Source organism: Poecilia latipinna, unplaced genomic scaffold (genome assembly GCF_001443285.1).
Source record: "Poecilia latipinna isolate Pla-1442-1.1 unplaced genomic scaffold, P_latipinna-1.0 Scaffold0, whole genome shotgun sequence".
NCBI classification, from domain to species: Eukaryota; Metazoa; Chordata; class Actinopteri; order Cyprinodontiformes; family Poeciliidae; genus Poecilia; species Poecilia latipinna.
In genome coordinates, this window is record NW_015112616.1 from 1,737,508 (window position 1) to 1,750,565 (window position 13,058).

At 36.6% G+C, this 13,058-nt stretch overlaps 1 protein-coding gene across 1 annotated transcript in view; it reads right to left on the bottom strand.

The window, feature by feature from the left end:
* The window catches only part of LOC106946609 (neuronal acetylcholine receptor subunit alpha-7-like), a 34,254-nt gene that overhangs the window by 18,824 nt on the left and 2,372 nt on the right, over positions 1–13,058 (bottom strand). Inside the window, exons 2-4 of the mRNA XM_015031094.1 lie at positions 4,274–4,413; positions 2,973–3,017; positions 2,661–2,770 (exon numbers count right to left, since the gene is read on the bottom strand). Of these exons, the coding sequence (XP_014886580.1) occupies positions 2,661–2,770; positions 2,973–3,017; positions 4,274–4,413 (295 nt within the window). The remainder of the gene's footprint in view (positions 1–2,660; positions 2,771–2,972; positions 3,018–4,273; positions 4,414–13,058) is intronic.

A 13,058-nucleotide genomic window follows, 5' to 3' on the forward strand; every position in this document is an offset into this window, starting at 1 on the left:
ACATCTCCCTCCTCTCAGAAGAGGAAGTAGAGAGAGAGAAGGGGGGGGGAGGTGTTGTGCAACAACAGCCTTCATCAATAGCCCATATAAATGCTGAAAACAAAAAACTTTCATTTTCTACTAATGGGAAGCTGCGACCTCGCTAGCTTGACTGTAAACTAAATGTCTGCCTGTAGTTTCAGTTCCAAGCAGCCATTTGGGCCAAGAGATTTGGCCAAAACCAGTACCAGAACCTTCAGAGCCAAACTGAAACTGTGCCTGTGGGATGAGTTCATATTTTCCAAATGCGAAACTAAAAACGTTTGGCAAATCCAAGACTGAATGAACTAAAATAACTATTTATCTGGACTGACTAACACATAAGCATTTTGGAGGTGACAGTTAAGGGGGTAAATTAATCAACAGTTTTAAAGGTGAGTCACGATGACAGTAAGCTGCTTACAGGTATTACATAAACACACGGCAACCAGTTGTCCCTGGTCAATATTATGATTATCACCTGTCATATCTAGATTGTCATGAGCAAAAAGCACCCACAATGTTATACTTGAGACATCTTTACATACTTATATAAAAATGTAACTTAATTAAACTTGCTATAATGATTATGAGCAACATTAAAAAAAAAAAAAGATCTGCTCCCATTTACTGAGAAGGTCAACATTTCCTGAAGTTTGATTTGTTCTTTTCACATCCAAGAAGTTAGCAGAGTAATAACACAACAGAAGCCATCTGTGAAACAAGAAAGGTTGACCACAAGAGGAGAGCAACAGTAAAATGCTGACACTTTGATAGGTTCAGTTAGATGACATGATTTATAAAGGTCAGAAAGAATAAAATATGGCGCAAAACGTGGATTGGATAGAGTGAATTATAGCGAGAGGGTGATTCATGAAAGAGAGAAGGATAGTCAAAAATAGATTGTGATGAAAAGAGAGATGGCGAAGGAGGATGGGCAGAGTGGGAAAGTGAAGGCTCATGGTGAAAGGCAGGGATGGGGACAAGAGAGGGGTGTAAACAGAGAGATTATGGTAGGTAATCCTCATAGGTCTAAAAGCTTTGCTTTTAAATGTGGGTTAATACTCCCCAACCTTTGTGTTTTTCCATGTGATGTGCATGAAGAAGTGTGTTTGTTTGGGGGAGATGCAGACATGGAGAGACTAATCTAAGGCTTCTTTCATTCACTCAGCAACATCAATGAGGACCACCTGCAGTGAACTCTCTTTCAGCTTCAAATGGCTGCTTCAAGTGGAATCATCTTTAATCATACGATTTCCACTCAGCTAATGCCATACGCTTCATTTCCTCCCAGGCATACGCTATGTGGGAAATACCATTAGTTCTTTTGGAGGAAAATGACCTCACCTGACGAAAAGCACCAACATGATCAGAATCTCAAAGTGAAGGGAAAACTCAACATCATTAATAACAATAAGTACGTTTACTCCTTCCTTCCTTCCTTCCTTCCTTCGTCCCTCCCTCCATAACTCCTTGATGATTCTATTGCAGTAAATAGATAGTTTTCATTATTCTGGTTTTGATAACTAGCAACAGTAATATTCACTACTAGTTTATTCAAAAGGAATAAAAAAAATAAATCATGCATACAGAATAATCATAATCTGTATCGTCCAACCAGGTAAGTTGATCTTAAAATTGTTTAATTTAATTTATTTAATTCAATTAATTTAAATTATTGCTTGTTTTCTCTATTTAGTTCCTATTGTCTTTCCCTTTTCAAGCTAAATTAGACTAATTGTCTACAGCACTAAAGCACTGTCCCATTTGCATGTAATTAACATAAATGTAAATTTTCTACAGGTTCTTAAATGCATTTCTCAGTGGATTTGATAGGATTATTTATCGCCTCAGATCTAAACTATTCACATAATGTTAATGTTTGCTTTCCAAATACTTGCAGAAACCAGCAAAGAATACTGATATCCCACCAAAGAAGAAGTTCACACAAACATTGCATCCACAAAGTGATACTTTTCAAAGATATTGTGAAAAGTTAACAATTCAGTGTTTCTGGATTCTTATTGAATCCCAAGTAACTGCTTAGATCATCACTTTGTCCAATCCTCTGAATTTTACTAATGAGCAAGCAATTTCTGCGACAATTAATTAGCCCTTAAGACAAGACACAGCATTAAAAGGTGGACAACTTACAACTGACCTCATCAAATAATCCCTATCCTACTTAACAACTGAACAACACAGATTTAATGAATAAACACCAAATAAACGCCAGTGAGTGTGGATAGGAAGAGGTCACAAGGTTATCATGACATGGTGCAGGACTTAGCAACTCGTTTCAGATACTAAAATGAAATAGGACATGTAAATGTAAATAAATCATAGTAAAAAGCTAACAGAGCATTTTGATATGAAGGCTCTCACTCTATAACAATGGACATCTAGGTTTCACACATCTCACATTTTCAATGAGTTTTGCATTGTACTTCAAGATTGCAGCTGAGCTGTTTTGCCAACCAGAGGGTGGTGAAAAGTGGAGCAAGTGCTCCTGACATCACACTTCATTGGCCTTTTCTAATTCATTACCAAGCAAACACAATAGTAAATAACTCTAATCACATTTTTGTACACTGAAAAGATAAATCTTAAAGAAACACGGGTCAAGAAAAGGTGGTCCTGACCTGTTGTAAAGAAGGATGTCAGGGGTCCAGATCTGGTCAGACGGGAACCGCAGGTTCTGGACACCAGGGTAATTCTCTGGATTCCAGCTTAAGTAGACGTCTGTCCAGTACTGAGAAAAACAGAACACCAGAGGCAGAGAGGAAACAATATTGTTAAACGTTTTTAAAGAATGAAAACATATTTGAATGAACACAGTTAGATTTCACTAACACAATCTTCATATTAGCGGCATGATCGCACAAAGCTCTTCAAAAATGTAAGTGAAGCACATTCAGATGTTGATAATGTGTCCCTAAGAAACTTTGACTCACCAGCTGCAGCCACGCATTGGTCATGAGCACTTGGTTTTTCTCATCCTGTAGATGGGAATAAAAGCAAAAAGAAAAAAAGAAAAGAAAAGAAAATAGATGATATGTACAGCAAAAAATGCCATCAGTAAGTCAGCACATAGTTTCTTCAGTTCTCTCAAAGACGAATTGTTAACATGGCGGCTCTGTTTCTGGACATCGCAATGAGCATTGCTGATCCCAAAGGATCAAAGCAGTAACAATGAACTGCAGCAGTTGTCTCCACAGTAGCTAAATAATAGAAAGGCAATATTCCAAGGATAACTAAAGTTTCACACATGAAAAGCACGATGCTTATGTCATTTATGAATAGAGTTAAAAATATGTATCTGTCCCTTTGGCACATAAAAGTTTTACATTTTCACTTTTTTCAGCATTTTTGCAGCATACATCAGTCCTAGGAATGCAATGTTTTCCAGATTGTTGTGTCTTTACTAGTCGTTGCCTAAATGGATAGTTTAGTTCAGGCTAAGAACTAAGTTCATAATTTACACATAGCAGATATATCTCTCATATCTTTACTTTTCATATATCCACATTCCTAGTGGCAACATCATGCTTTGGGGATGTTTTTTAGCAGCAGGAAAACTGATCCGAGTTGAGCGATGGCGATAAATTCTTGAGCAAAACCTGTTTCGGTCCATCAGTGATTTGAGTCGGAGTTTCACCTTCCAGAGGAACAATGATCCAAAACGTTCTGCTGAAGCAACACTCGAGTGGTTCAAGGGGAAACATATTGGAATGACCTAGTCAAACTTAAAGATTGCAGTTCATTCGTGAAAACCAAGTAACTTGAAGGAGTTGGAGCAGGTTTACCTCTAGGAATGGGCAAAAATCTCAGTGGCGACATAAGGGGAACTCACAGAGATTTATCCAACTAACTTGCAGCTGTAATTGCAGGAAAACATAACGTTGCTCTACAAAGTGCTGAATTTAGGGCAGTGGATAGGAATGCAGAGTGAAGCTTTCTGTTATTTTGGTCTACTTGTTTGTTTCAGACTAAAAGGAAAATGAAATATTCAAAGTTGTTGACATGTTCTGTCGGCGAAATTATGCAAACCCTAAAATAATCTCTTTTAGTTCCAGGTTGTGAAAACACAAAAAATGCCAATGGGGTGAATATTTTCACAAGGCATATTCATCTGACAGTTAAAAATATATTCAGTTCCTAAAAATTTTCACTTTAGAGTCACATTACAAAGCTGATCTGTACTCTAAACTGGCCAAACATCGTTTCACATACACACGCAATCAGTTTTCCTCACCACGTCTATAATCTGCAGCAGCGTGAGGCCGAGCTCCACCAGGATAGGAGCCGAATCATTAACAACAGGTCTCTCTAATTGATTGTAGTTCGCCAGCAGCTCCTTGTATAGCTTCCTCTGGTGTTCCCCCTGCAATGAGCCTGTGGAAATAAAAGAAAAAAGAAGTGTGGTTGGAATTTTTGCATCCATTGCATTTTCAAAACAAACTAATCTATTTCAATAGGGCAACAAACGGCGTTATGACTACTGACTCTTCTGTTATGGACATCACTTAATTAGCTAATTCCTAAACCAGTAACCCATACCCAGATCAACAATCATTAAGAATATGATTGTTTTTTCTAAACTCTTCAGTGTTTTGGCTTGAATTCTGCCTCTGTTTCCCTTAAAAAGCTCTGCTGCTTAATTCTAATCCAGAAAAGTGCTTTAATGGTCCTTTAACCTTTTATCCTTTGCTGTCATGATGGATTATAAATTACTTGGTGAATTTTCAAACAAGCTGCCACTTACTCCACCTCATCACTTAATCTATAGAGACTGTGCCAGGATGGGTTTTGATGTTCTATTCCTGAACATCCAAGCTTGGTTTACAGGGATGAGGTCTGTATGTGTTGAGGCAGAAGTTTTGTTGAATAATGAATAAATAAACACATGCTGACATTTGCACTAATATCTGCTGACTGTTGCACCTACATGTGCACACAGAGTGGCAGGACTAAGAGTTAATATAATCTTACAATCTGTGGCGATCAGGAAGATGTGTTTGTTGGCTTGCCTCTCATCACCCCAACAGATCCTCTTTTGCATAACTTTCCATACTGTATTTAGCACCATGACAGACTCACACAAACAAACTGTTTTCTGTTACACAATGCAGTATATGTCTGCGCTCTTACTTAATTCAAGGCTCCCCGACAGCACTTGGAAAAGTTTTTAATTTGTTTTTATTGTTTTCCAGTATCCATTTGATATTGCTTATGTGTAAAAATATGGTCTAATAAAGCAGCACATTATGAAGCATTTGCTAAGATAGAGCGAGTTCATTTGTATTTTATCGTCAATGTCCTGGCAATAGAACAGCACACCTGGTGCCATCTACAAGAGTACAGAACCTGTTTCTCAAATGGGTGGTAGCATGTTTAAATCTGCAGTGTGTAACTTTGAAGAACAATATTTGTTCAAACTTTCACAATGTCAAGACACTATAGCATGAGACAGATAATCTGTGAAAAAATAATATCGAGCTGCCCTGTGGTCCTACTGTCATCTGCAGAGAGACACTGTTAGAAACAGCCAATCAGAGGCAAGAGGTTGGCCTTAGTGCTGCCAATCAAGCTCATGTATGCAAGATTTATGGATTTATTTCAGACACACTATATTCATCTATGTATTTAAAAAAATAAACATGAATCAATATGAGTTTATTATTAATAAATATCCTAAATTTAGCCTTAGAGGCTACTTGCCCCTGGTAGGTTGGTGATATAGCACAGGATTAAATTGTTAAATCACATTATTGTGAAAAATACAAAATAGTACCAATAGGATGCAATGCTTCTGAAAAAATGGACAACAATTTCCACAAAAACACTGCTAAACACTGCAGAAAGCAAAGGACAAAATCTGAGATTAGAAAACTCATAGATGTTTAAATCTTCAGATATATTATATATTATCTGACTCTTTGTTCTAAACGGCATCTAAATTAAATGTTTTGATGCTCGTGCAGCATGATTTAGGGAAAATATCATAATCACAATTATTTCTGGCATTTCTAAATCCACAGAGCTTCAACACAATAACTAATTTAATTTGGAAAAACACTATTTGACTAAATCACAAAAACCAGGGACACTTGTAACCCAGAATGAGGCTAAAATGTTTACTAATAATTATTATTAGTCGGCTATTCTGTTTCTGTTAGCTGTTCCTTAAACTGAATTCCAAATTTGATAGACATCATATATTCATTTGCACTAATATCTGTCCCCCCCCCCCCCCAAGAATAAGAAACTTCTGTTTCAGGAACTGGCTCTACTGGCCTGCTACCAAAGGGCCACAAGTCTTTGAGTTCAGTCTTATGGCAAGAAAGTAGACTTGCATAGCTTTGGCATTCCTGTGCATTTTAATATCGCTTAAAAATAACTTCTGGGTGTATAATATGTAATCAATAGGCGGACAACGTCGGCTCTTGATATTAAAATTACAGTGCTTCCTGCACACACACATCCAGCGAGCATTCTGTTGATAAATGGTGGGTGGGAGGATCAAAAAATAAACAGGATATCATAGACAGATAACAAGTATGAATGGGAAATATGGGCAAAGAAATGAAAACATAGCAGTGAAGCTGTGGAGAAAAATGTGAAGAGACATGTGCCTTTGGCCTGCGTGGTGCTGATTGGTCCATTAAGATTGTAATGAGGAGAGTGATAGCAGAACAGAGCCTGAGGTCAGAGACAGAGGAGCTATGAAAGGCTGCTGAGCACAACAAAACCTCTCTGGAAGCTCTTAAGAAGCCACTAGGTGTTCTGTGAAAGATGGATTAAGACAATTCACAGAGTGATGCAGGAAGATATTTTTGCAGCATTTTCCTTGGTCTGCCAGTAAACATGGTTGGGTTTGCAATAATGGACAAGTCCTTAAGGCAGTTTCTCATTTTAATTTTGGAAAGACAAAACACAATTACAAGCTCTCAGCAGAAGGAAGAGTCATAAATGTGCTCATTAACGCAGAATAAGGTCTGCAAAGACACATGTGCACAGATTCTAATGTCGCCTCATCAACAGTTGCCATCCTGCAAACTTCCCTCCTGCGTCTCTGTTGTGTTTTATTACTGTGATATGTGAACTGGGGGCCAGGAGAAACAAACCCCTAAACTAATAAAGTCAGTGGAGAAGAAGTGAAAACTCAGTCTCTGGAGCCGCTTGTATCATAAAACTTAGTTCAATGGGAATTAAATAATTGGATAAAATCAACCACGACAGCAACTTTAATTCAAAAACAAAATGTGTGTGCCGGAAACTCAGGATGAATCAACCCACTAATGAAGCATCTAACATAAAACATGACCACAATCTCACATGCATGTTTACTAAACCAATGCAGCCTAATAAAAAGCAACAAGCTAAAGTCAATGATGATACCATTTTAACTACAAGGACTTCCAGTGAAACATACTAGATCCCAAACATGCCGAAATCTGGTGCATACTTTACCATTGAGTTAAAATTATTCAGATAACATGTTAAGATTCTTAATATATTAAGGTCATCTCAGGAAAAAAAAAAACAGCCTTTAAGTCAAATTGTTTCCACACGTTGAGTGTAAAGCCATGACAAAACTACAGCAGAGATTTTTTAATGAAATATTAACATAGCAGAACTTTATTTTTTGCTTAATTGTTTTGGATCCATCACTGAAACATCTGGGTCAGACAAGTAATTTTAAACAGTTTATACTGCTCTTTGTGGCTCGTTCAGCTAAATGAAAATGTTTAATATTGTCTGTTAATATCAATATAACTGTGAGAAGCCAAAGTTGTGACCAAGATTATAATTCAATTAACAGTGCAGTCCAGTGTCGGGGGGCAAAGTAATAAAACAAAGTTCTTCTGTGTTTCTCCAGAGAAAACTAACAGAAACAATTAATTCAGCTTCTCTGGTCAAGTTTTTCTTAACAACTGAGGGAATTGATCTCCATACAGTTTTAATAAAAACTGGGCAATGTTTCATACAAACACTATATCATCTTTTATTGTGATAGTACTCAAATTTAAATAAAGTGCAACATGTAGAGATGTCAAGGTGGAACGAATTCTTTCCAAGGTTTGTATTCTAAGGATAAGATCATCTGTCCAGCTAATTGCCTCTCTCTTTTCATCTACAACTTTCTAAAACAAGCTTTAAGGCTTGGAATAAACAGCATATAAAGGCACAGAAATAATTTATCTTTTATATACAATACAAATTGTCTGTAAAAGAAGGGGGAAAAATCTGAAAAATGTTTTGACTGACAGCCAAACTACGATTCCCTTCCTTTTTGTTGTTATTATTGAAATATTTTAATTAGTTGATAAAGTCACTTTGCATAAACCTTCAGTGTAACTTTATCCCTGACCTGTTTTCATAATATTGTTTGTTCTCTATTGTTCTCTAATAAACCCATATTTATGATGAGATTACAAGCAGGTGCACTCAATGAATAATTAGAAGGCTTAAGAGAACATTAGTCAGAATAAAGTCTTTTGAATTCATATGCACACAACACTTTTTAGATTTTCATTTGTGAAGAATTTTGAAATCCGTGCATCCTTTTGCTTTCGCTTCACAATTATGGGCACCGTTAGAATGGATAGGAAGGACTGACAGCTGTGTTCAAAGTGAGATACAGATGGCAGCAGCAACCTTTCAAGAAAAAAAAGCATTAAATCCATATCATAAAACTTTGATCTATTACCATCTGAAGTAAGAATAAGCACATCAACAAGAAGATGGATGGATGGACGGATTGAAAAAAATCCTTACCTGATTCAAAACTCTTGTTTATATGATTATATGAACAATTACTAGGGGTACGAATAATCTTTAGCATCTTTAAAGTGAAAATCAATGGTGGGTTATCCCCATCATTTCTCTGTTCTATTTCTGTCAAGCTTCCCATCTCTCACCATCAGTTTTTTTACACCATCTTTATTGCCACTAACCCTCACTCGCCATGAACAGTAAATCCCTCTTTCTTCTTTTTATTTTTACAGCATCCCTCCCTCTATCTCAGGGTTTCTTATTGTCCCTGCACACACTTTTATGTCAGCTCTTCAAACTTTTGCCCTTATTTGCAATTGATGGGAGCATTCTACTGGTGATTTACGGTACGGGGCAAAATAATTACCAAAAATATCATAGCTAGAGCTTGTAGGAAAAAGCAAAAGAAGGTATACGACACTATCAAAAAAATTGTCTCGTGCCATTTAAAAGCCAAAACTACATTCTTTTAGGGGGGCATCTGCGTAGGCACTGACTTCTATCAGTCACACTCTCACAAGAAAACAGATACTGAGAAATCCAGCTTGGTGATTTGGGCCAATTTGAATATTCTTTACTGGGTCAGTGCATTCAGATGAGGCTTCTAAACATGCTCATCAGGCAGCCTGGGGGACTTTTTTCCTCTCTTTTTTCTCTCACACCACATCATAGATAGACACCCAAACAAAAAAACAAAAAACAAACAAACAAAAAAAAAAACAGGAATGCTATTTTAGGGAGAGAACTAAATGACCATCAGGGTGTTTTTGTGCACCCTGAAGCACCCAGCTGTACCCATCTACACAATTACAGGATGTTCTTTCCTTTCTTTCAGTACAGGTGATGTGGCACGTTCATTTAAGCTAAGTAATGCAAACATTATATAAACCTATATAAACCAATATTTTCCTTATGCTTTGGGTAAATTAAAAGATTGCCACCAGATTTCTAATGCGGATAAATGCTTAAAAAGCTGCCGAGCAGAAATAACGGAGTTGTTTTGATTACGTAATATTAATATTTTCCATTCCTATTTGAGATATTCAGCGACTGCTAATCCGTGTTTAACGAAACCATTAATGATACAGAGATTACATCTTTTTAAAGATCTTTTAAGTAGGTTGACTGGTTCTCATGCAAATCACAGTGATTGCTGCCTCTCTGGGCTTGATATTTTCTTTAAAATACACAATCAGCAGTTGTTATTTACTAATTCTTTCATTAAACAATATGACTGGGATTTTTAGGTGCATCTGCTGCACAATGCAGATAATAACTCTTATAAAGCTGACAAAGAGGTTCAACAGGCTCTAAAATATGTTACATGTCATTTAGTTATTGCAAGATGCAGGTGGTGAAGAATGAATGGCTAAAAATATGGCCCACAGTTTCGATTCGTATGGAAACCATATCATAGGAGTCTATATGCCACATGAAATCACGTCCAGGATGTTTGTACACACGCCTCCTTTCCACACTACTGGGGTTAAGAAAATTGAACAGATGTCTTATACTTTAAGTCACATGTCCATGTTGAACACATGGTGAAACTTGTGAAGCCTCCCATAACTCTCTAGCTGGTCAATGAGGAAGGCCTCTACATCTACAAGATCAGACTGATTTTACTTTATGCAATAATTGTACAGTATAATTATCCTATCATAACATTATAGTGTTCAAAAACATTTTTTTCCCGTGATAAACAAAAAGAAAAGCAGCAATGACTACATTGGCCACTATCAAAACTAAAACTAAATTTCTAGTGTCTATTCGATATTTTGTGCAATCCACCACTGCTTACATCTGTTTTAAAAAAATAATCTGTGCCATGGCAACAAGACATACAGCAACAGCAGTAACATGATTTTTGTCATTTAGTGCTCTGATGCATGTTTTCAAACCTGAAAGAAGCTTTCAGCTTTGCAATATTTGAACAAACAATGAACCAATTTGTATCCATTTAGGGGACGTTACCACCACTGGACAACAAGAGACCTAAAGTGATTTTGTATGCCCTGTGCATTGTTTACTGTAAGCAAAGTGATTGACTCCAATAAATCATATCTACCATCAGAATAATGGTAGATATGACAGTTACTTTGATTTTTTTTTCAGGTCTCAAGCATTTTAATTGTCTCCATAGTTCAATGAAGGCTGTGAAATGGAAGTAGAACGGGATGAAACGGCGACCTAAGATGGAAAATAATCATGATAATCTTTAGGGCGTAACGTTTTTCTTAGCTACTTTGGTTTTGCATATTCAGTTTTCACTTGCATTTGCTTTCTAATGTGTTCAGTCTAATGGTAATGTTTTTCTTTTGTTTGGATATTAGCCTTTTTGAGTTCTCTAAGTGGAGGAATCTAATGTGCCATGTATTATTATTCTTCACTTTAGAGTTATTGTCTCATTTGTAATCATTATCTCTTAGCACCTGTGCTGCCAAAAACAGGAATTACATGGAGGCTCAAAACATTTTTTTTCTAAATTCAGAGGAATAAACATAAACACAATACAGATGAAATGACTAAGGGCGTTGGAAAACTGGAGAACTGAATTGCTTTCAAGGAAACACATTTGCTTGATCATTCAGCTCAAGATCTAATGGGCTTTCAGAAGTCTGCCTTTTTAGGTACGACCTCGGAACAGAACACTAGAGACCAGAGAGGAATTTCACGTTTTAAAAGTCGCTTGATGAATAACAGGAATAAATGCAAAAGTCAAATCTTTTATGCAGTTTGGAACATGTAAGTATTCTGACCTCCAAACAATCTGAAATAGAGCAGTTATTGAGGGGAGACCCTGATGCAGCATAAAAAGTCAACACTGACAGACTTTCCTCCCTGACGGCCTTTGTTGTTGGTGCTCCAACAAATGCAATATAACAAGGCATAGCAAAAATAAAAGTGGTGGGTACAGAAAACAGGGAAGAGTAGGTAACATGCAAACTGCAGACAGTGTTGTAAAATAATAAATGTATATGTTGTCACCAACCAACATGTCTAACACATGTGTAATACCACATTATGATCGTAGGTTAAAGTCCAGGCTTTAAGATATTTGTAATTTGAAGTTATTAAATAACCAATCAAGATTCAGTCTGTGTACTAGAAACGACTAAAAGAGCCTGCTTTTGTTTTGTTTTTTTAAGATTTTCAAAATGTTTTTTTTTTTTAGATAATTACAAAGATATCATTGAAACTTTGCACCAAAGGTGAAAGGGACTTATTCCATCCAATCTAATAGAGACATTTAAAGATCCATATTTGGATAAAAGTTAATAAATGTGAGTTTAATTCGCAACTTTACAAAACACAAAAGGCCTTGGCAGGATCAAAGAAATGAAACTGAAGCTACAATTTATCATTCTTTACTCTTTTCTATCTGTCCTTCAGATGGTAAAGCAACTTAATTATTGGTAACAGAAGTTTTAGCATTGAAATGTCAATGGGACTGGAGCAAACATATAAAATGTGTCCTTTAGTTTGTGGATGTGTGTAACTCTACAGTTTTTTTATGACAGCAGGAAACAATGTGTCTCCTTTTCATTTTAGCATTCTTGTTATCTGTTGTAGACAGATTAAAGTCTACAATAATTTAGACGCCATGTTCTAGCGCCTCATTATTTCAGTCATAATCATTTGGAAGAGGAATGAGTCTGTCGGGGGGGGAAACAGCAGGGAGGCATACAGATGTTCAGATGGTAACCCAGGTGGTTGGCCCATTACCCAAACCGTTTTAAAAATACAGCATGAGACACGGAAAGAAGAGCAGCCTTAAAGTTCTGGTTGACTGGAGCCGAGTTGACTGGACAAACTGAGTGGAACCACACAACCAGAGTAGTGATGATTCAAAGTTTGGCTGTGTCATCAAACGTGATTGGAAATCTGGAATGTTTGGCATAGGTTTTGTTAACCTCGTGTACTTTAAAAAGCTAGATATTAGAGATGCACCAATCAATCGGGAGACACAGTATATTCCCTGTTCGTAAGCCATAACCTGTTATTGAAAATCCATTGATTCCTACCACCATTTCTCTGAACACATCAAACTTTTTTTATGTCTTATATCTCTTTGAAATCAAATCAGAATCAGTCAGGCCTCAGAAATCAGCATCAACAAGGGAAAAGCCTGATTGAGGCATTTAAAAGGTATAATAACTACACCAAGCATATTTGCTGTCAGACTAATAGTTAGTGTACTTCTAATATGTTTGAAGATTAATATATGAAACATTTTTCTTTTGTCAACTCTGTCCCTGCAG